The sequence below is a fragment of the Lotus japonicus genome, chromosome 3 (assembly GCF_012489685.1).
Source record: "Lotus japonicus ecotype B-129 chromosome 3, LjGifu_v1.2".
NCBI classification, from domain to species: domain Eukaryota; kingdom Viridiplantae; phylum Streptophyta; class Magnoliopsida; order Fabales; family Fabaceae; genus Lotus; species Lotus japonicus.
Genome location: NC_080043.1, coordinates 94,619,697 through 94,643,492, shown reverse-complemented (window position 1 = coordinate 94,643,492; position 23,796 = coordinate 94,619,697). Strand labels below are relative to the sequence as shown.

Genomic DNA, 23,796 nt, shown 5'->3' with positions numbered 1-23,796 from the left:
AAGTGCAGCGTGTGGTGGTATTATCAGGGACCATGAGGGCCAATTTCTCCTAGGATACTCAGTTAATTTGGGTTGCTGCTCAATTGTCCAAGCTGAGTTATGGGGAATCTTTCATGGTTTGAGGATTGCCTTAGCTAGAGGATTCTCCCAAGTCCTCATAGAATCGGATTCCAAGCCTGCTATCAATCTCCTCATAAAGGGGTGCCCTCCTTCTCACTCTAGTGCTCCTCTTATAAGGGAAATCAAAGATCTTGTGACTCATTGCTCACAGTACAATTGGAAGCATGTCTACCGTGAGGCGAACTCGTGCGCTGATGCGTTTGCAAAGAATGGCTTAGGCTTGCTTATGCCTATGAAAGTTTTTGATATCTTACCTTCTTTTTGCTATGTTCCTTTTAGGTTTGACTCTTGTAACACCCTCTATGAGAGAGGTTAGTTGGGCGCTTTAAGTCCCGAAATTAACCCCAAAAAAAAAAAATAGACAATAGAAAACAGGTAGGAAAAAGAAGAGAAAGAAATAGAAGGATTTTAAGAACCTTCATTGATTTCCAGTAGGAAGTTCCAGGAAGATATAATGGAGAGGAATTATAGCCCTTCTCCAAGCTCCTATTCAGGCCTTTAATTTGCTCCATTTCAAGCTTCATAATTTGACCAAAGGCAGAGATGGCAGCTACCTCAAAAGCATACTAAAAATGCAGGGAAAAGAATCAACAGAGAGAGAAATGAAGTTTCAGAGATTCCTAATGTGGAAAATCAAATATATAAAAGTATTTGTTAGTAAAACTAATCTATCTTCATTATCTTTGGTTGTTTAAGATTCTGCACAGTCTAAGCGCTCTTTAAATGTTATGAAACTTGACTAAATACCCTTATTTAGAAAGTGAGTTATGTTAAAGAGAGAAAATGAAAGTAATTAGTTGAGTAATTCATGAAAATGCTGGTAGGTGAAAATATGAGCTGATAGATGTGAGATATAATTGAAGTAGTTGGTTGATTAAAAAATCTTACATTTCTAAAACAATAGATGTTTCGAAAAAATAGGAAAAAACTAAAACGACAAGAGATTATGAATGGAGATAGTAACAATATGTGAAAGTGTAATGTACCCTCTTCATCTCTTGTAAGGCATTGATGGTTGTGTTGACCCAAGTTGGCAGCAGTTTAAGGACAATTTTCTCAACCTCAGAGACTGATGTTTTTATAGCAGAGGGCTTAAAAGTGGCCTGAATCAGTTTCTTGAGCATGGAGTGATATTCACCCTGCTGAAAGAAAACAGCCTCTGGCCCTATCATCTTCTCTTTGCTTACTGGGTATGTTGGCCTGAACAGATGTGCTTGAGTCACAAGCACAGTCCTCATTGCCTCAGGGCTTGAAATCACCACACTAGGACACCCCAGTATTCTATATCCCCATATCTACATACAATTGACAATGACAAAACATTAAAAAACTGATTCACACACACACATATATATTATATAAGGTATAAGGGTAAATGATTCGTAAACATCCGAATAATGCAAACATCTAACAAACACCCAGAGTGAGGAAGGAAGAGAAGCGAGAAAAGTAATGTACGTGATATGAATATATATATGATGGATGTGATATAAAGAGAGATAGATAAAAAATGTAGTGTTTGCACTATTTAGGTGTCTAAGTATTGTTACTGATATATAAATTAACTATATATACACTTATCAAGTTTGCTATATCCTATAAGAGCTATATATACACCTTTTCTGTCTGTTGGAGAAGAATGTATTTGGATGTTCATTGTAGAGCTTGGAGGTCTCTCCTAGGTAAGGCCAACCCATGGAACCAGGGGGAAAACGTTTGCATTTGGATTGGAGCCATTGTTGTAGGAAAAGATACACAAACACAAGAAATGAAGAACAGAAAAGCAGTGAAGGAAGGAGGTGAGGATAGAAAGTTGGCAATGATGTGAAAAGCTGCATAGAGAAGGAAGAGTTTGGTCTCAAAATTGGAATAGTGAAATTTGGAGTGAGAAGTGAGGACTGTGGTGGATGGAGGTTTTATAGAGGAAAATGTGGGGCTATAGAAGGAGAGTTTTGGGACAGGCGTCATTGGCATCATGGTAACACCTTGAGTCAGTCCTTTTCAAAGGACATGCCCCCATTATATTTCCCACGTTGTCCTTTTAATGTTCTATTAACATGTTACACGATATGACGAGATTTCCTCAATCAAATTCCTTCGAGTGTTGTTTCTGTTCACGATTTAAGCTTCATATACTATCTTAAACTTCAAAGCTATTTTTAGATATGTGTATCTGTTGGCACCAGAGAGTAAACACGTTTTCAAGAGACAGCTGGCTGAATTTTGAAGAAGTGATGAAATTAGTACTTGTTTGATAGTGGTTTAATTGATTCTCTAATCACCTTACTTGCTGCCTTAAGGTAAACAGATAAATTAAGTGAGCTATTTATAAGCAAGCAAGACCAAACCTCTGAAGATTTGCAAGGAAAACTAATGTAGAAAACTTTCCTCAAATCTAAGCACAAAGAGACGGGGGGTTTAAGGAAAGATAGGTACATGCATGTTCTATACAACACGTGTACTTGCAGTTTTTCAGAGAAAAATGTTTTAGTTAAAAGATAAACTCAACTAGATATGAAAGACATATGTGTGCTGCTAAGATAAGATAAGGGGAAGGGTAACCATGAATGAAAAGGGGCTTATATATTGGAATTCGCCTCAAATAGCCTTGATTAATACTATACTAGGATTTTAGCCCGTCTCCGTGCGATGCACGGACGAGCAGTTCTTCAATTTATCATATTTATTCAATCAATTTATTTAACTTCATCTATTTAAATCACATACCATTTATTGTAACCCTTACTAATCACAATACAAAATATGGCTTAACCGAAACATAGACATCAACGACTAATTATAAACATTAATATGGATAACAAAAGTTGTATTTTCATTTATCATTGTCAAAATAACTTGAACACAATTACAATGTTAAAGTTTCTGTTATAAATATACGAAGCCTCAGAGTGAAAATGATGAAAATCTCTTCACTACAATTTTACTTACTACTTTCAACTTAAGCCAATAAGGAATTTCTTAGCATATTTAAAGAACAAACATACTGGAATTTCTTAGCAAGTTTAAAAACATCCCCCTCTAGAAAACATACACGAATAGGATAAAGTGAGGAGAAGCTCAGATCAAACCATCTTGCCTGGTTAATATATAGATAGATTTTCACTAACATGTGAGTCAATTTATGTCTAAAATAACAAAAAAAAAACCAATTTTCGGTGCCAAATAAACACATTAGTGTGGATGCGTGTCAGCCTATGTAAAAATATCATTTTTTTCCTCTGCCCTTGCTTTTGTAATATCCACTCTGTTGTTTGATTTGTTCAAGTAATAATTGTTTGGATAAGTACTATTGATCCTTGTTACTTGACTCGACTACTGTATGGGATCATCACAATTTGTACATTTCCAGAATTAAACATTTATTTACGACTATGGAATCTTTGATTGCTCTGAGAGAAAATATTGCATATCCACTTAATTTGGGTTACTACGGGTATTTCTGAGATTTTGTTCAACTAAATTCAAATACAGACTTCAAAATTTACCCACCAATTTCGGATTAAAAAAACTTCTTCAGCTTTTATTTAGTGGCCTTAAATTATATTTTGGAAACAATTAATTATGATTTTATACATAAATAATTTTACTTAATATTTAAACAATAAAAGCTGAAAAAGGGAAGAAAACTGGTAAAAAAACCGGCTATAACCGGTCTGGAAATGGTCCAAAACGGCTGGATGACCTGCTCAGCAGGTCACCCACTATATAAAGATCATTTCCTCTCTTCCTCACCCAAAACCCTAGCCGCTGCCTCTCTCCTTCTCTGAAATCTCGTCTGCTTCCTCCTCTCTTCATTTCTTCTTCTTCTTCTTCTTCTTCTTCTTCTTCTTCTTCTTCCTCCCTTTCTCCCTTCTCTCTAAAACCCTAGCCGCTACTCTTACTGTTCTTCCCCTAATCCTTTTCTTCCTCTGATTTTTTCCTCTTCTTCTGCTGTTCTTCAAACCGTATTCTTCTTCTTCCACTCCTCTGGTCCCCTCCACCATTTTCGCCCCCAAACGATCCTAAACCCTAATTTTCGCCCCCTACAGATCCAAAACCCTCATTTTTCTCCAAATCCGAGTTAAGAACCACATGGATCGGAGATTTTTACAATCTGAGCTACACAAGCAACGATTTTTTCACCAAAATCCGAGTCAAGAAGCACCTGGATCGGACATTTTAGGCTCTAAGGTATGTTAAAATCACATTTTTACTTGATTTTGTTCTTTTAATATTTTCATTCACTGAATCCTTCTCCTCTCCCTTCTAGATCATCTCCCTGTCAACCAAATGTGACATGCAAGCCTCTGAAGATGGAGTTTTTTTTTTAATGTAAATATCAATATGCAGGGTAAAAGAACAATTTTTTACTGTAAAGTTTGATTTTTTATGTAAAGATGTATTGTTATAAGATCAATATCAGTTCTTATATGTATTGCTATAAGATGTATGCTAACCTCTTTGATGCTCCTTTCCTTCTCCTTCTGCTTGTATCCTTTTGTTGATGCAATTTTGCCTCTACTTCTCCTTCTACTTTCTCATCACCTTCTCTTCTGCTTTATACTCTAGTTGATGCATGCTTCTTCCTCTACTTACTTTCTCCTCTGACCTGAGAAAGTGAATGATGGGAGTGGAGTTGTTGGTAGCGTATGGAAGGGAGAAGTTCCTGGCAGTGGCAGTGTAGTTGGTGGTGGCATGTGAACAGTGTGTGTAAGAGAGACACTGCAGGTGATGTGTGATTAGGTGAGGAGGAGAATCAGCTGTTGGATTAGAAGTTGAAATCAATGGTTCATATTGAAAGTGAGGCAAAAAAAAGTCTCACAAGTGAGTGGCCAAGATTAAAGAGTGAAAATGGAGAGAGATTGGAATAGACGGCTCAGATTGGAAGTTCTTTTAGGAATAGTGATTTCTTGAGTCTCTTTTAAAGTGTAGTAGATATTCTAAGCATGAGACATGCATGAAAGAAAAATTCAATTGTGTGGCCTTTAACCAACGAATGATTGGTTCAAGTGATATATATTTGATTTTTTTACTCTTCTCTATGAAAAAATTTGAAAGAAATAGTACAACTAGAATGTGAATATTTCTAACTCGAATAAAAGAATACTTGTGTTAGACAGAAAAACTTGTGCAGCCCTTGTAAGACCTAACCTAATAAGTAATAACTAATTCAAACAAAAACTTTGATTTAGTTCCTTAGAATCAAGGATGTAGTTGTAACTTATCAAGTCGTTGTAGTTTAACTTGTTATAATGTGATGGATAAGTGCAAAATGTCCAAAATAAATCTCATAGAAATTTCGTCATCACATACTTCATCCGTTACAAAATGACCTCATTCTTATTACTTAGAGATAACATCCAAAAAATTGTGACTACTACAGCTTCTTGAGGAAAAATTACTTCATTAAGCCACCATCGTGATAAAGGGTGTGCTCTGAATATCTACAGAGACTTATGGCTCCAATATATATTGGCTAGTTTCAACTGCTCATGTCCTCTTCTTCATCCACTGGAGCATACCATTCTGGCCACCGCTTAGAGTTGCTCAGCCTGTAGTTCAGAAGCAGTTCCTCATCTTGAAGAGCCCTAGTTGCTACCAAAAAAACAGTATTTAGAGTAGGAACTTTTGATTCACTATTTCTTGAAACCCCATTTTTGAACCAAAACCTGCTAAAACTCTTCACATTGACCTCTGCATTTCCATATAAGATATTAGGAATGTAAACTCTCATGTTGTTTTCAGTCAATGGAAAGTCATAAGGGCAAACCATGACATTTGGAAGCATCCCTTTTGCAGGGTGATTAGCGAAGTGTGCCAAGGCTAATGGGTTTCTACACTCAAGTACATCATCACTACTATCTACTTGGGATCCTTCCAAAGGCTTACTTAGGCTGTCTGCACCTTTCTCAGCTCCTTCCATTTCAGCCTTGTTTTCTAACATATTTCTACCATTCCACAGTTCTTGCCGATCACCTCTACGACTCCAAGGTTGGGCGTCAATGACAGTTCCATCATATCTTGTTATCAAATAGGGGTTCTTCTCATCAAGATATCCAGGAATACAATGACAATGAGATGGAAAGTAGACTACACCAGGATAAAAGGCTAGCACAGCACCCACATCTGCTACCCCATCTAAAAATAGACCTTGCCCAGCATCCTTGTGAGATATTTGAGAAGGTTTTACATAGAGACTGTAGCCAATTTGATCCTTTAATTTCTGAGAAACTTCAGCTTGGCTTAATGGCCTTCGTTTAGAGACAGCTGTGCAACAAACACATCAATAAATAAAGAGTTGAAGGTTAGAAAGTTTCACAGTAACATGAAAGATATGAATAAACAAATAAAGGTACACTCATTGCTACAGAACAGATTAATTTTATATACCACATTACCACATTGGAACTGGATCCAAAGGAAGAGGAATTTATTTTATATAGCCAAATGACAAGTCAAAAGGGGGAAATTAAAACAAAAATTAACTCACCAGGATTGTTAGTTGGTGGGTCACACCGACCCTTAGCTGAACTAGGTCCACTATGGTGAGGCAAATTGTTTGCTTGTTGAGATAACTCAAAGGAGTCAGTCACAATCTTTTCATTTGGACGAATTTTTTCAACCATGAACGTGCAAAATGCTTTTATTTGAGAATGAACATTTTCTTCCACTTGCATCTTTTGATCAGCAACTGAGGCTTTACTGCCCATTTCAATAATCTCTTCTGCATCTGCTCCATCAGCATCCTTCCCTAACCGATTGTAGCTGGATATTTAAGTCTTTGCATGAGCAAAATATGTCGAGATGTTAAAAGGGAAAAGAATCACATACACAGCAAAATTGAAATATTAGGCATTTAAGTTATATGAACCCGCAATAGCATCTTTAGACAACAATTTATCAAAGAAAACTTAAAATTGAAGATATGAAAGAGTCAATCATTATTTGAAGGGATATCCAGTAGGTCTATAAAAGGCCAACCTAATGCTATCAAGGCAGAGTCCCCCAAGGAACAGTTGGACCATCATTCTTTAAATATAGGGAAATAGAACTATGAAGTTTTGTGTAACATCCTGACTTGACGACTGGCCTCACGGTAACAACACGAGTCATTTCAGCGCGCTTTGTCTTCCTTCCCAGGAGGTCACCCATCATAACATTGCTCCAAGGCTAGCACACTTAACCATGAAGTTCTTATGAGTTGTGTTCCCGAAAAGAAGTTGCAACTTGTTGTTATGGGTAGTACAATCAAATCTTTTATGCCCTCCTCAACTGTATAGTCCATCCCTATACAGTCTCGGAATACCTCTTGTTCGGGTGTGAGATCGGTTCATTCATGTGCCCCTCCGCCTAGAAGCCTGCCAGGAGCCGCTCCTTTTCCGTGCCTCAGCACCGGCGATCACTCCCCGCCCTCGTTGGCCCCTGGCGTCACAGGCCCACCAACTTCCGCTTGGTTCGTCCCCGAACCACACCGTACTAGGAGAGGTCGGCTCTGATACCATTTGTAACATCCTGACTTGACGACTGACATCACGGTAACAACACGAGTCTTTTCAACGCGCTTTGTCCTCACTCGTGCGCTTCCCGGGAAAACTTCCCAGGAGGTCACCCATCATAATATTGCTCCAAGGCTAGCACACTTAACCATGGAGTTCTTATGAGTTTTGCTCTCGAAAAGAAGTTGCAACTTGTTGTTATGGGTAGTAAAATCAAATCTTTTATGCTCTCCTCAACTGTATAGTCCATCCCTATACAGTCTTGGAATATCTCTTGTTCGGGTGTGAGATCGGTTCATTCATGTGTCCCTCCGCCTAGAAGCCTGCCGGGAGCCGCTCCTTGTCCGTGCCTCAGCACCGGCGATCACTCCCCGCCCTCGTCGGCCCCGAGCGTCACAACAACCTTCTTTAATCCTTTCGATCGCGTGATCTTAGAAGAAATTGAGAAATGTTATTATGTCATGAATGAAAGATTTATTCTTCCATAGTATTAAACAATGATATATTCTCGTCAGAAGTAACCATTGTTTTTTTAATAAAATATAGAATGAGGAATATTTTTAGAAAAATATTCTTGGAGTAACATAACATGGTCCCCTAGCCCCTACTCATCACTTTTAATCAGTTTGTAGACTCTATAATTAGTTAAGAACTTATATTATCAATAATAATATTCAATTTTCTAATTTTATTTAATAATAAGACACTAAGCAATATGTTGAATAGTTTAAAATATTGATAACTCTTAACAAAAATGATCAATAATTTCGTTCATTAAGATTTTATTATTATGATTTTTTAGCATTTTATTTTGTTTAAGATTAATAAAATATTTATCACTTTTGACTGAAATAATCAATAATATCATTCACTAATATTTGGTCAAGGGAATGAGTTTCAGTGTTTCATATTTCAATTATTTTTAAGCATTTATTTAAAGACTAATATATTATTTTTAATTTTTAATTAGAATAATCAATAATATCATTAACTAATACTTTTGTTATGTAAAGTTGTTCAATGTTTATATTTATATTATTTTTTAATATTTTATTGTTGTTTAAAAATAGTATATGTTATACTACTTTTTCTTGAAATAACCAATTATTAATATCATTCATTAATATTTTTTCAGGGAAAGTAGTTTCTTAATTTCATATTTTTGTTAGTATTTGTGTTTGTTTAACAATAGTTTTACATTTTTTTGATACGCAAGAATGACACTACATTTATCGCTTTTGACTGAAATAATAAATAGATTCATTCATTAATATTTTGTCATGAAAAGTAGTTTTAATGTTTCATATTTTAATTAATTGTTTTGTATTTTTTCTGTTTCAGACTAGTATAACGTGTGAGTGAAATAATCAATAGTATCCTTTATTAATATCTTGCTATAGAGATTAGTCTCAATATTTAATTTTTGAATTATTTTTTTGTATATTTTAAGACTAATATATTGATAATGTAAATAATGATTGACTACAATTAAAGATTTTAATTTCTTAAATAAGAGATAAAATATTGACTATAATAAATAGAAATAACTATGGAAATTCAAACCAAGGAAACTTGTATTATAAAAGGTGGAAGAGAATGACTCGTTTGAAGCATGAGACCAACTACTAAGGTTATATAAATCTTTGATTTTACTTTCAGTATTTCAGCAAAGACAAACACATAAACGTATTGACATTTCAGCTACTGACGATGGCTAAGATTTCCTTCATACTAATTTTATTTATTGGACTTCTCTTCACAACAGGTATACTAACAAATTTTATATGTTCGCACTTACTTTCAATTTCATCTTATTTTCACATATTTTCTATACCAAACATTCTCTTATTTTTCCATCGCGTCGCGGATCAGTTTTTTACTCATCAATCAATTGTCTCTTACGTCCATATCTTTCTTTAAGGATGGATGTTAAATGTGCTTTGAAAGAATATTTTCTCATATGATTTTTTCTTGAAAAGTCAATTTTTTAGTACTTGAGGTCCTTTACTTGTTCCAAATTTTTGGGTGTTCTTAAAATACCTTGTTGCTACCAAAAAAATTTATAAATCGATAAGGCTCTCTGTATTTTAAGTATAGCACTTTGTATTTTATGTTGAACACTTCTTATTTTTTGCATTTTGTAAAATATTTCAGCTATCACTTGTATTTTCTAAAGTTATTTTTGCATTTTCTAAGTTGTGGCAGGGACAAGTGAACAAAAAACTTCAACATGTTCGACATCGCTAGGTCCTTGCGGAAACGAGCCAAATTGTGAAAAGATGTGTTTTTTTAAGTATATTAAGGCTCAAGGTCGTGGGATTTGCGTTGGAGGTGTATGTTTATGTACGTATGATTGTGGTGCCAAAATCTAAAATATTAATGTACCATGTCTTCACTTGAAAGTGATAGTATGAGTAAAAATAAATTATTTATGAATTGTCTTATCTTTTTTGTTCACAAAAAGTTAAGTTGTGTGTTTCTAACAGTCCATTGCTGATAAAACTTAAATAAAAAAAGTTTAAATGAAAAATGAAATATTGAAACTGTTTTTAATAATAAAATATTAATGAATATGTCAATTATTTATAATTTCATTTAAAGGTTATAGACCTCTCTCACCACTTTGATCTTTTACTAAATAAAGGTGGTATTGCCCTTTTTCGCCAAACTCCTCTTTGGTGTTTTTATCTATCCAAATAATTTGGTAATAAATAGAGTGTTAGTACACTAATTAGGAACCACCAAAATGAAATAATAATTTTTGGAAGATGATGAATAGATGTTTCTATTGAAAAAATATGATAATTAATTTTAAATATAGTATTCAATTTTATAAATATTACTCATTCATTCCTAATTATCAGACCCCTTGGGGATAAAAACGCTCATTAAAAAAACATGTAATAAGACTAATTAATGCACTGGTTTTAATAAAAGTTATACAATATTTCATATTTACCCTTATCTATTTCATCATTGCATTAAGGCTTAATAGCTCATTTGGTCTCTCACTTGTCATTTTTTTTTGAAAAGTCAAATGATATTATGATTAAAGAGGTCATAGACCAAATTACAGAACACAACCAAAGTGCCAGTTACAGTACATGAGTTAGAGCTACTCTCTCCATCACCATTGAATTACAAATGAAAATACCACTTAACTACTAATCTATCTATAATAAACCTGTTCCAGTGCATTACAGCCAAAGCTTCCCCACCAGCTCCATATTGACGTTCAACACGCAACAAGCTCTAAATGCATCTCTTTTAAAATAGGATCAATTCCATGATATACCTTTTCCATTGCCGTGGCAATGGGCCAGGAACCAGGAAGAGCTTTTCAAAAGTCATGACCTTGCGGGGTACCTGGTAGAATTCTCCTGCCATTTTATGACATTTTGCTGGTAGACCTTATCAGCAGACATATCACCCAACTGGTAACACATCCATGCTCCTATCCTCAAGCAGTACCCATATGGGGGTAGTGGCTTCACATCCCATATTTGCTAGCAAATCAGCTTCTGAGTTGCCTTCTCTAACAATGTGTCTTATTTCCAAGCAATTGACTTCTGTCATCAATAGATCAATTTTGTTCAGCTCATTCCTTAGCTTCCATGGTCTTTTCTCTTTTGAGACTACCCATCCTATTGCCATTGTGGAGTCGCTTTCAAGAACCAGATTCCTTAGAAGGTTTTGGTGACAAAATAGTAGACCATATAAAATTGCTTTTACTTCAGCCTCATAGGCCCACCCAAATCCAATTCCCAGAGCAAAATACCCCACGTATTTCTTGTTGGAATCTCTAATAACTCCCCCAGCACCACTGTTACCAGGGTTGCCTTTGGATGCTCCATCAACATTGCATTTCAGTAACCCAGCGTCCGGGGGTAACCAAGACACCTGTCTAGGTACAGAAGCAGATTTTGGAAGTTGGATGCTTCCCAAGTTCCTTGTCAACTGATTTGTATCATAAGGACAGCCTGGCCATGCATTTCTCACCCACCATGCCACTCGTAATATATACATGTCTTCAATCTCTTGAGATTGAACTCCTCTTCCTCTGAAGATTATGTTATTTCTTGCCATCCATACTGACCACACAAGAGAGTATGGAATAATTTTCCAAATGGTGTTGTCCATAGAGGAGCTGAAATTATTCCACTCCTCATGTAGAGCCAGCAAGGAGTTTGGATTTGCCCACAAAATCCCTTCTTTGCTGAAGATATTATACCAGATAGCACTAACCCGAGGGCATGTCACAAAAAGATGATTAACAGTCTCAATGTTCAGGTTACAAAAGCAACAATACCTGTTGTCTTCCTGAAGTATCCCTCTTTGCCAGAGGTTCATTCTTGTGGCCAACTTGTTGTGGACTGCCTGCTAGAACAACAAAGCTACCTTTGGAGGGACCAGCTTCTTGATCTGGTCTGGGACTGCAAAGTCTCTCACTTGTCATGATTTTGCACTTTTCTGTCCAAAATAAAAAAATTAGCACTTTTGATCCTCTACATTGCTTAATCCTTTGCAAATTAAAAATGATCCCTATCTATTTGGGACTAAAACGGCAAAAGTGTATAAATGTGAGGGACTAATTTTGCTAAAAAAAATTTCTTCTGAAGGGACCAAAAGTGCAAAACCGTGATAAGTGAGGGATCAAAAGAGTCATTAAGCCTTGAATTAATTGTTTCCCACTATCTCTTTAATATTTACTCTCTCTCCCTCTCTCTTAATAAATGTCATGGGTAAATATGGAAAAAAAATAATAATTTTTTCTTCAAATTAGTAGGGGGTCTTATATTAAGGTACAACAAATATTTTTTAAGAAATCTTATAATTAGGAACAGATGGAGTATTAAATATTTACATTTATTATTGTGTATTAACATTGTCATTATTTTCTATTATTTTAAAATTATTATGAAAGGGGTATATTGATCTTATTATAATTTAAGAAATCTTTAATAATTTTTTTGACCAAAGTCGAGTACATTTTCACTGTCATGCAGCAATCCTTCTAAGTCCATTTTAGTACTTTCTGCCTTTGGCTTCTCTAGATCTCTTTCACACATGTCAAGGTTTGGGAGCATAATTCATATCAGATTTTCAAGTAAATAACACTCCTACATTTACAACCATAATAGCAAGCCTCAATAGAGATAATATACAAATTTTTCAATCGAACTTACCCAGTCATCATTGAAGAAATGAGTAACTTGGAGAGGGGTTCCCACAAGGCCTCAATGACAACATGGAATTGATCAGACGGAAGCAAACACAACATACCAGATATAGATCCTTTTCATGGCATCTTTCAGCTCCAGTAATGATATATACACACCTTATTTTTTAAACACTTCATTTCCACCTTTTTTTATTTCTATCTCTCTCATCTTATCATCTATCAAATTCATGGACAAAATTCATGGACATAAACATATAACTGTTATTGATACAAAATATAATTACTTTAGTCCATCAAATTCATGGACAAAATTCATCTTGTCAATCAGATGGTGCTAAATACTAGTGAAGTTTCAATTAATTCATTCTTAAACTTAATGTATCAATTAATGAACTTAAGGACAACTAATCACACAAATCTTCATTATTTATCATCATAATCAAACCTTCATAATAAGGAGAAAGACATGAATCGTGAATGTACCTGCAAGAAACGGTGAGGTGGTGGAGGAGGACATGCACCTCAAGCTTAGCCAGCTCCCTGCCTGGACAAGAGTGGACTCCATTTCCAAACGGCATATATGTGTTTCGTCTTGGTGGCACCTGCGGCAACACACGGATATATACAAAATATTAACATTATGGAACATGAGAGAGTTTTCACATGATGATATGATCCTCCTGACAAGAGTGAGAAGTGAGGACTGTGGTGGAAGGAGGTTTTACAGAGGAAAATGTGGGGCTATAGGGGGAGAGTTTTGGGAGAGGCGTCATTGGCATCATGGGAACACAAATTAACATTCCATTTTTGGGATCCACGTTTTCAAGAGACAGCTGGCTGAATTTTGAAGAAGTGACGAAATTAGTACTTGTTTGATAGTGGTTTAAATGATTCTCTAATCACCTTACTTGCTGCCTTAAGGTACACAGATAAATTAAGTGAGCTATTTATAAGCAAGCAGGACAAAACCTCTGAAGATTTGCAAGGAAAACTAAAGTAGAAAGCTTTCCTGAAACCTAAGCACAAAGAGACAGGGGATTTAAGGCAAAATAGGTACATGCATGTTCTATACAACACGTGTACTTGCAGTTTTTCAGAGAAAAATGTTTTAGGTAAGAGATAAACTCAAAAAGATATGAAAGACATATGTGTGCTGCTAAGATAAGGTAAGGGGGAAGGGTAACCATAAATTAAAAGGGGCTTAAATATTTGAATTCGCCTCAAATAGCCTTGATTAATACGAAGGAATATATATATATATATATATATATATATATATATATATATATATATGTTCTAAGCATGAGACATGAAAGAAAAATTCAATTGTGTGGCCTTTAACAAATGAGTGGTTGGTTCAAGTGATATATATTTGATTTTTTGACTCTTTTGTATGAAAAAAATTCAAAAAGTTAGTACAACTAGAATGTGAATATTTCCAACTCAAATAGAAGAATACTTGTGTTAGACAGAAAAACTTTTTGCAGCCCTTGTAACTTGTAAGACCTAAGCTAACAAAAACTTTGATTTAGTTCCTTAGAATCAAGGATGTAGTTGTAACTTATCAAGTCGTTGTAGTTTAACTTGTTATAATGTGATGGATAAGTGCAAAATGTCCAAAATAAATCTCATAGAAATTTCGTCATCACATACTTCATCCGTTACAAAATGACCTCATTCTTATTACTTAGAGATAACATCCAAAAAATTGTGACTACTACAGCTTCTTGAGGAAAAATTACTTCATTAAGCCACCATCGTGATAAAGGGTGTGCTCTGAATATCTACAGAGACTTATGGCTCCAATAGATATTGGCTAGTTTCAACTGCTCATGTCCTCTTCTTCATCCAGTGGAGCATACCATTCTGGCCGCCGCTTAGAGTTGCTCAGCCCGTAGTTCAGAAGCAGTTCCTCATCTTGAAGAGCCCTAGTTGCTACCAAAAAAACAGTATTTAGAGTAGGAACTTTTGATTCACTATTTCTTGAAACCCCATTTTTGAACCAAAACCTGCTAAAACTCTTCACATTGACCTCTGCATTTCCATATAAGATATTAGGAATGTAAACTCTCATGTTGTTTTCAGTCAATGGAAAGTCATAAGGGCAAACCATGACATTTGGAAGCATCCCTTTTGCAGGGTGATTAGCGAAGTGTGCCAAGGCTAATGGGTTTCTACACTCAAGTACATCATCACTACTATCTACTTGGGATCCTTCCAAAGGCTTACTTAGGCTGTCTGCACCTTTCTCAGCTCCTTCCATTTCAGCCTTGTTTTCTAACATATTTCTACCATTCCACAGTTCTTGCCGATCACCTCTACGACTCCAAGGTTGGGCGTCAATGACAGTTCCATCATATCTTGTTATCAAATAGGGGTTCTTCTCATCAAGATATCCAGGAATACAATGACAATGAGATGGAAAGTAGACTACACCAGGATAAAAGGCTAGCACAGCACCCACATCTGCTACCCCATCTAAAAATAGACCTTGCCCAGCATCCTTGTGAGATATTTGAGAAGGTTTTACATAGAGACTGTAGCCAATTTGATCCTTTAATTTCTGAGAAACTTCAGCTTGGCTTAATGGCCTTCGTTTAGAGACAGCTGTGCAACAAACACATCAATAAATAAAGAGTTGAAGGTTAGAAAGTTTCACAGTAACATGAAAGATATGAATAAACAAATAAAGGTACACTCATTGCTACAGAACAGATTAATTTTATATACCACATTACCACATTGGAACTGGATCCAAAGGAAGAGGAATTTATTTTATATAGCCAAATGACAAGTCAAAAGGGGGAAATTAAAACAAAAATTAACTCACCAGGATTGTTAGTTGGTGGGTCACACCGACCCTTAGCTGAACTAGGTCCACTATGGTGAGGCAAATTGTTTGCTTGTTGAGATAACTCAAAGGAGTCAGTCACAATCTTTTCATTTGGACGAATTTTTTCATCCATGAACGTGCAAAATGCTTTTATTTGAGAATGAACATTTTCTTCCACTTGCATCTTTTGATCAGCAACTGAGGCTTTACTGCCCATTTCAATAATCTCTTCTGCATCTGCTCCATCAGCATCCTTCCCTAACCGATTGTAGCTGGATATTTAAGTCTTTGCATGAGCAAAATATGTCGAGATGTTAAAAGGGAAAAGAATCACATACACAGCCAAATTGAAATATTAGGCATTTAAGTTATATGAACCCGCAATAGCATCTTTAGACAACAATTTATCAAAGAAAACTTAAAATTGAAGATATGAAAGAGTCAATCATTATTTGAAGGGATATCCAGTAGGTCTATAAAAGGCCAACCTAATGCTATCAAGGCAGAGTCCCCCAAGGAACAGTTGGACCATCATTCTTTAAATATAGGGAAATAGAACTATGAAGTTTTGTGTAACATCCTGACTTGACGACTGGCCTCACGGTAACAACACGAGTCATTTCAGCGCGCTTTGTCTTCCTTCCCAGGAGGTCACCCATCATAACATTGCTCCAAGGCTAGCACACTTAACCATGAAGTTCTTATGAGTTGTGTTCCCGAAAAGAAGTTGCAACTTGTTGTTATGGGTAGTACAATCAAATCTTTTATGCCCTCCTCAACTGTATAGTCCATCCCTATACAGTCTCGGAATACCTCTTGTTCGGGTGTGAGATCGGTTCATTCATGTGCCCCTCCGCCTAGAAGCCTGCCAGGAGCCGCTCCTTTTCCGTGCCTCAGCACCGGCGATCACTCCCCGCCCTCGTTGGCCCCTGGCGTCACAGGCCCACCAACTTCCGCTTGGTTCGTCCCCGAACCACACCGTACTAGGAGAGGTCGGCTCTGATACCATTTGTAACATCCTGACTTGACGACTGACATCACGGTAACAACACGAGTCTTTTCAACGCGCTTTGTCCTCACTCGTGCGCTTCCCGGGAAAACTTCCCAGGAGGTCACCCATCATAATATTGCTCCAAGGCTAGCACACTTAACCATGGAGTTCTTATGAGTTTTGCTCTCGAAAAGAAGTTGCAACTTGTTGTTATGGGTAGTAAAATCAAATCTTTTATGCTCTCCTCAACTGTATAGTCCATCCCTATACAGTCTTGGAATATCTCTTGTTCGGGTGTGAGATCGGTTCATTCATGTGTCCCTCCGCCTAGAAGCCTGCCGGGAGCCGCTCCTTGTCCGTGCCTCAGCACCGGCGATCACTCCCCGCCCTCGTCGGCCCCGAGCGTCACAACAACCTTCTTTAATCCTTTCGATCGCGTGATCTTAGAAGAAATTGAGAAATGTTATTATGTCATGAATGAAAGATTTATTCTTCCATAAGAATTAAACAATGATATATTCTCGTCAGAAGTAACCATTGTTTTTTTAATAAAATATAGAATGAGGAATATTTTTAGAAAAATATTCTTGGAGTAACATAACATGGTCCCCTAGCCCCTACTCATCACTTTTAATCAGTTTGTAGACTCTATAATTAGTTAAGAACTTATATTATCAATAATAATATTCAATTTTCTAATTTTATTTAATAATAAGACACTAAGCAATATGTTGAATAGTTTAAAATATTGATAACTCTTAACAAAAATGATCAATAATTTCGTTCATTAAGATTTTATTATTATTATTTTTTAGCATTTTATTTTGTTTAAGATTAATAAAATATTTATCACTTTTGACTGAAATAATCAATAATATCATTCACTAATATTTGGTCAAGGGAATGAGTTTCAGTGTTTCATATTTCAATTATTTTTAAGCATTTATTTAAAGACTAATATATTATTTTTAATTTTTAATTAGAATAATCAATAATATCATTAACTAATACTTTTGTTATGTAAAGTTGTTCAATGTTTATATTTATATTATTTTTTAATATTTTATTGTTGTTTAAAAATAGTATATGTTATACTACTTTTTCTTGAAATAACCAATTATTAATATCATTCATTAATATTTTTTCAGGGAAAGTAGTTTCTTAATTTCATATTTTTGTCAGTATTTGTGTTTGTTTAACAATAGTTTTACATTTTTTTGATACGCAAGAATGACACTACATTTATCGCTTTTGACTGAAATAATAAATAGATTCATTCATTAATATTTTGTCATGAAAAGTAGTTTTAATGTTTCATATTTTAATTAATTGTTTTGTATTTTTTCTGTTTCAGACTAGTATAACGTGTGAGTGAAATAATCAATAGTATCCTTTATTAATATCTTGCTATAGAGATTAGTCTCAATATTTAATTTTTGAATTATTTTTTTGTATATTTTAAGACTAATATATTGATAATGTAAATAATGATTGACTACAATTAAAGATTTTAATTTCTTAAATAAGAGAAAAAATATTGACTACAATAAATAGAAATAACTATGGAAATTCAAACCAAGGAAACTTGTATTATAAAAGGTGGAAGAGAATGACTCGTTTGAAGCATGAGACCAACTACTAAGGTTATATAAATCTTTGATTTTACTTTCAGTATTTCAGCAAAGACAAACACATAAACGTATTGACATTTCAGCTACTGACGATGGCTAAGATTTCCTTCATACTAATTTTATTTATTGGACTTCTCTTCACAACAGGTATACTAACAAATTTTATATGTTCGCACTCACTTTCAATTTCATCTTATTTTCACATATTTTCTATACCAAACATTCTCTTATTTTTCCATCGCGTCGCGGATCAGTTTTTTACTCATCAATCAATTGTCTCTTACGTCCATATCTTTCTTTAAGGATGGATGTTAAATGTGCTTTGAAAGAATATTTTCTCATATGATTTTTTCTTGAAAAGTCAATTTTTTAGTACTTGAGGTCCTTTACTTGTTCCAAATTTTTGGGTGTTCTTAAAATACCTTGTTGCTACCAAAAAAATTTATAAATCGATAAGGCTCTCTGTATTTTAAGTATAGCACTTTGTATTTTATGTTGAACACTTCTTATTTTTTGCATTTTGTAAAATATTTCAGCTATCACTTGTATTTTCTAAAGTTATTTTTGCATTTTCTAAGTTGTGGCAGGGACAAGTGAACAAAAAACTTCAACATGTTCGACATCGCTAGGTCCTTGCGGAAACGAGCCAAATTGTGAAAAGATGTGTTTTTTTAAGTATATTAAGGCTCAAGGTCGTGGGATTTGCGTTGGAGGTGTATGTTTATGTACGTATGATTGTGGTGCCAAAATCTAAAATATTAATGTACCATGTCTTCACTTGAAAGTGATAGTATGAGTAAAAATAAATTATTTATGAATTGTCTTATCTTTTTTGTTCACAAAAAGTTAAGTTGTGTGTTTCTAACAGTCCATTGCTGATAAAACTTAAATAAAAAAAGTTTAAATGAAAAATGAAATATTGAAACTGTTTTTAATAATAAAATATTAATGAATATGTCAATTATTTATAATTTCATTTAAAGGTTATAGACCTCTCTCACCACTTTGATCTTTTACTAAATAAAGGTGGTATTGCCCTTTTTCGCCAAACTCCTCTTTGGTGTTTTTATCTATCCAAATAATTTGGTAATAAATAGAGTGTTAGTACACTAATTAGGAACCACCAAAATGAAATAATAATTTTTGGAAGATGATGAATAGATGTTTCTATTGAAAAAATATGATAATTAATTTTAAATATAGTATTCAATTTTATAAATATTACTCATTCATTCCTAATTATCAGACCCCTTGGGGATAAAAACGCTCATTAAAAAAACATGTAATAAGACTAATTAATGCACTGGTTTTTTTTTTTTTTTGGTTACAATGAGGGAAAACCCAAACAGAAAGAAACTAGGAAGCAGCAGGCCCTAAAGAACGGGGAAGAGGGACCATCAAATCCCTTTGCAGCCACGAATGACACTCGCCGAAGGGAGAATCATAGGTGTGAAGACCAACCGGCAGAGAAAGTCCCACCTTAGCAAGGTAATCTGCCAGACAGTTAGAATCCCTGGGGCAGTACTGGAAGCGAATAGAACCATGAACTGAGGCTAGCTCCAGAATAGCTGCAGCAAGATGACCAAATTGGTGGTAAGAGATGGCCTGGCCATTTAACAGATCAATCACTTGGTCAGAATCACTTTCAACGATGACTTGTGGGATATCCAAGCTAACAATGAGGTTCACTGCTGCTTGAACAGCGAGGAGCTCAACCAGAAACGCATCCGGTCTGCCAAGATCACCAATATTAAGACTAAAACCTATCCTCCAGTCCCCTGCTGAATCACGGATTGCACCACCACAACTCGCGCGAAGGTCGGAGGCGAGAGCCCCGTCAACGTTAGCCTTAACCCAGCCCTCGGGCGGTCTAGTCCAATGCTCCAACCTGGTGCTGGATCCACCTCCAGAAAACGAACCCCGTTGCTGGCCCTGTAAAAAACTCAGGGAGGAAGACAAAGCTCTATTTGTAGTGATTTCTTCCATGCCTAGAGTCCGTATAAAGCCCCAAACGCGAGTTGAACTATGCGCTGTGCCATGAAAGACCAATTCGTTCCTCATTCGCCAAATGGCAGATAAAGCAGAAGCAAAGAACCGAGGCCAATCCAATCCGGAAGACATCCCCAAAGAATCTGTAATATTATCCTCCAACCAAGCGTCCCAATCGGTTATGAAGAAACTAGAAGCGCCTCCACCAGGTAACGCTGCTGACCAAAAGGATTGGACAACACTACAATCACGAAAACGGTGGATCAAGGTTTCTGCAGAGGTAGCACAGAGAGGGCATATATCAGAGGAGGCCATATGCCGTCGGAGGCGAGCGACATTAGTGAGCACACCATTATTCAAAAGTTTCCAGAGGAACACTCTCACCCGTTGCGGGCCTCTTATTTTCCAAACTGCCTTCCAGAGTTTTTCGTGAGTGCGCTGGAGAGGCCTGCCCGCCACCAACTCATATGCAGTTTTCGTAGTGAACTGCCCATTCGGATTATAGGCCCATTGAATTGTGTCAGGGGCATCGCTTGAGAGATGGGGAGTATTATCTCCAAGAATTTCACTGATAAATCTGTGAGGTAGTATATGGGAGAAGAGAAACAATTTCCACCCCCTCCCTGCCTCATAGAAGTGGTTTATTGGAAGCTCACGCAAGTCATGGGGAATAGGTTGCTCGATCACATCCTGGAGCTTATGACCCGAGAGCAACCAAGAATCGGACCAAAAATTAACTTGTGCCCCGTTCCCCACCTTCCATCTGCACCCTGTCAGTAAGGTATCCCACGTGGAGCGGATACCACGCCACACCAAGGATTCGCGACTGCACTTCCTCACCAAGGGTAACACAGAATCTCCACACCCGTACTTACTACGAAGAACGCGCACCCAGAGCGAAGAAGGTTGATTGATCAGCCCCCAACCCAATTTCATTAATAGTGCTTGATTGAAATCTGAGGACAATCGGAAACCTAGGCCACCCTGAGACTTAGGACTGCAAATCACATCCCAATTAACCTGGTGAACCCGCTTTTGGCCATTTTCCGATCCCCACACGAAGTCCCGCTGAAGTTTGTCCAGCTTCTCACAAACCCCTTTAGGAATTAACATTGTCTGCATGCAATATGATGGTAGAGCAGCTATCACAGATTTGGCTAACGTAACTCGACCAGCCAAACTCAGGGTGGACGCCTTCCACGCACTAAGACGCTTCTGGGTTCTCTCTAGGATAAAATCATAGGTAGCTCTTGTTGGAGTTTTGTGGAGAAGGGGAACGCCAAGGTATTTACCGAGATCGGAGGTAATGCCAATACCTGCCAACTGGCTCAACCTGTGAGCAACACCTCGATTAACATTATTAGAAACCAAAATACGAGATTTCTCTTTACTAACCTTTTGGCCAGAGGCCTCACAAAAGGAGTCTAGGCACTGCATCATTAAAGCCATTTGATCTAGTGAAGCTTCTCCAAATAAGAGGAGATCGTCAGCGAAGAAAAGATGAGTAATTGGTGGGCCATTTTTGTTGAGGAAAATGGGCTTCCATCGGCCGCCGTCAACTTCATGCTGGATCATATGGGCCAACCTCTCAATACATAAGACAAAGAGATAAGGGGAAATAGGATCACCTTGTCTGATGCCTCTGGAAGGGGTGAACTTGTCAGTTTTACTACCATTAAACATCACTTGGAAGGAGCTTAAGGATACACAATTAACAATCAAGTCACAAAAGCTATGGTCAAAGCCCACTTCCAGTAGAGTATCCCGTAAAAAATTCCAATTGAGCCTATCATAAGCTTTCTCAAGGTCGATCTTCATGGCTACCCATCCGTTTTTCCGCTTTAGGTAACGCATAGAGTGGAAAACCTCTTGAGCAATAATAATGTTATCGGAACTCTGTCTTCCTGGTATGAAACTGCATTGGTTTGGGGCAACAAGATCTCCAAGCACCCCTTTCAAACGGTTTGCAATAGCCTTGGTCAGAGTCTTATAAATCACATTACACAAGCCTATAGGCCGAAATTGCGAGAGGAGATTCGGCCTCTCAAGCTTGGGGATCAGAACTATGAGGGTATCATTCACCTCCTTCACCTTCTCTGGGCACATGACACAACTCTGGATGAACTCAACAACTGATTTACCAATTATCTCCCATTGAGTTTGAAAGAAAAGTGGGTTCAAGCCATCTGGGCCTGGAGCTTTTAAGGCGCCCATGCTAAACACTGCAGCACGTATCTCATGTGCATCCAAGGGCTTCATGATCTCGCAAATAGTCTCCCTTGAGAGTCTCGGGAAGGACATGCAAGAGGGAAGAGGATGGCCATCACCTGGGCTCGTGTAGAGGCGTTGGAAGTAATCAACCGCCATGGCACGAAGAGCATTCGGGTCCGTCACCAAGTTACCCCCATCATCGGTCAAGGCCTCAATTTTGTTCCTTTTCCTACGAACCAAAGTTGTTGTATGGAAGTAACGAGTGTTCTTATCACCATGGTTGAGCCAAGAAATTCTGGATTTTTGTTTCCATAATAATTCCTCTTGAATTAACGCTTCATAGTACTCCTCCCAAAGACGTTTTTGCAGTTTCTCAAGATAAGGAATATGCTGCATCCGGAGCTTATTATTTATCCCTTCAAGCCGCCGCATGAGTTTCCTTTTTCGCTTCCCAATTTCCCCAAACACCTCCGAATTCCAGTGGGTTGCAGCGTCACGGAAAGCTGAGGAAGAGGGACTCCAATCAACATGAGCGTCCCAGGCCTCCTTGACTACTCGCGGGAAATCCATATGGGTAATCCATGATGCCAAAAAGCGGAAAGGCCGTTGAGAGGCATCACAAGGGTCATCACGAAACTTAATCAAGACAGGCTTATGGTCTGATTTGAGCTTGGGGAGGTGAACAATAGACGCCTCAGGGAAAGATACCACCCAGGGATCATTCCCCAATGCCCAATCTATCCGCTCTTTCACACCTCTGCCTTCCCAAGTAAAGGGAGGACCCTTGAACCCAAGATCAAAAAGAGAGCAATCATCGATACAATCACGGAATTTGTGCATGGACACCATGTTAGGAGGGCCCCCACCAACCTTGTCAGAGGCATGAAGATAGGTGTTAAAGTCTCCTACCACAGCCCAGGGAAGAGACACATTAGAAGCAAGGCGACGCAGCTCACGCCACAGAGAGTCCCTAGTCGACACATTCGGACTCCCATACACAAATGTCACTAGCATGCAAGGGGCATTTCCTCTAGGAGTAATACGTGTGTGAACGAATTGGCGATGGGAGGAGAGAATTTCAATACTACCCCATTGTTTTTGCCACAGAATCCAAATTCCTCCTGAGAAGCCTTCCGCCTCCACCACGAAAAAATCATCAAAACCTGTAGCTTTCAAGATTCCTGGAATTTTCTTGGCATTAACACGTGTCTCAAACAAAGCTAGGCAAAAGACATTATGCCTGGATACAAGATCCTTCAAGAGAAAGGGAACACCTTTCGCAGCAGCACCCCGGACATTCCAACTTAGTATGTTGTATAACATAATAAACTGATAGAGGGGGG

At 37.0% G+C, this 23,796-nt stretch overlaps 2 protein-coding genes and 1 long non-coding RNA gene across 3 annotated transcripts; 1 reads left to right on the top strand and 2 right to left on the bottom strand.

Moving 5' to 3' along the window:
- Positions 1-3,167: 3,167 nt before the first annotated feature.
- On the top strand, positions 3,168-4,651 carry LOC130747690 (uncharacterized). The gene is made up of 2 exons (XR_009022456.1): positions 3,168-4,311; positions 4,391-4,651. It is a non-coding gene; the product is annotated as an uncharacterized LOC130747690 (long non-coding RNA).
- A 742-nt stretch (positions 4,652-5,393) lies between these two features.
- Positions 5,394-6,874, bottom strand: LOC130747689 (uncharacterized). Its single transcript, XM_057600699.1, has 2 exons — positions 6,611-6,874; positions 5,394-6,387 (listed from the first exon to the last, which is right to left on the bottom strand). The coding sequence occupies exons 1-2, from the start codon at positions 6,828-6,830 to the stop codon at positions 5,603-5,605; spliced, it is 1,005 nt and encodes a 334-aa protein (XP_057456682.1). The 5' UTR covers positions 6,831-6,874; the 3' UTR covers positions 5,394-5,602.
- A 7,537-nt stretch (positions 6,875-14,411) lies between these two features.
- Positions 14,412-15,884, bottom strand: LOC130743066 (uncharacterized). The gene is made up of 2 exons (XM_057595170.1): positions 15,629-15,884; positions 14,412-15,405 (listed from the first exon to the last, which is right to left on the bottom strand). The coding sequence occupies exons 1-2, from the start codon at positions 15,846-15,848 to the stop codon at positions 14,621-14,623; spliced, it is 1,005 nt and encodes a 334-aa protein (XP_057451153.1). The 5' UTR covers positions 15,849-15,884; the 3' UTR covers positions 14,412-14,620.
- Between the last annotated feature and the right edge of the window lie 7,912 nt (positions 15,885-23,796).

Excerpts from the sequence above, each read along its gene's own strand:
- LOC130747689 (XM_057600699.1), bottom strand. The coding sequence starts at position 6,830 with ATGGGCAGTAAAGCCTCAGTTGCTGATCAAAAGATGCAAGTGGAAGAA. Across the intron at positions 6,388-6,610 it reads CCCACCAACTAACAATCCTG|CTGTCTCTAAACGAAGGCCA; the intron begins GTGAGTTAATTT and ends TTTGTTGCACAG.
- LOC130743066 (XM_057595170.1), bottom strand. The coding sequence starts at position 15,848 with ATGGGCAGTAAAGCCTCAGTTGCTGATCAAAAGATGCAAGTGGAAGAA. Across the intron at positions 15,406-15,628 it reads CCCACCAACTAACAATCCTG|CTGTCTCTAAACGAAGGCCA; the intron begins GTGAGTTAATTT and ends TTTGTTGCACAG.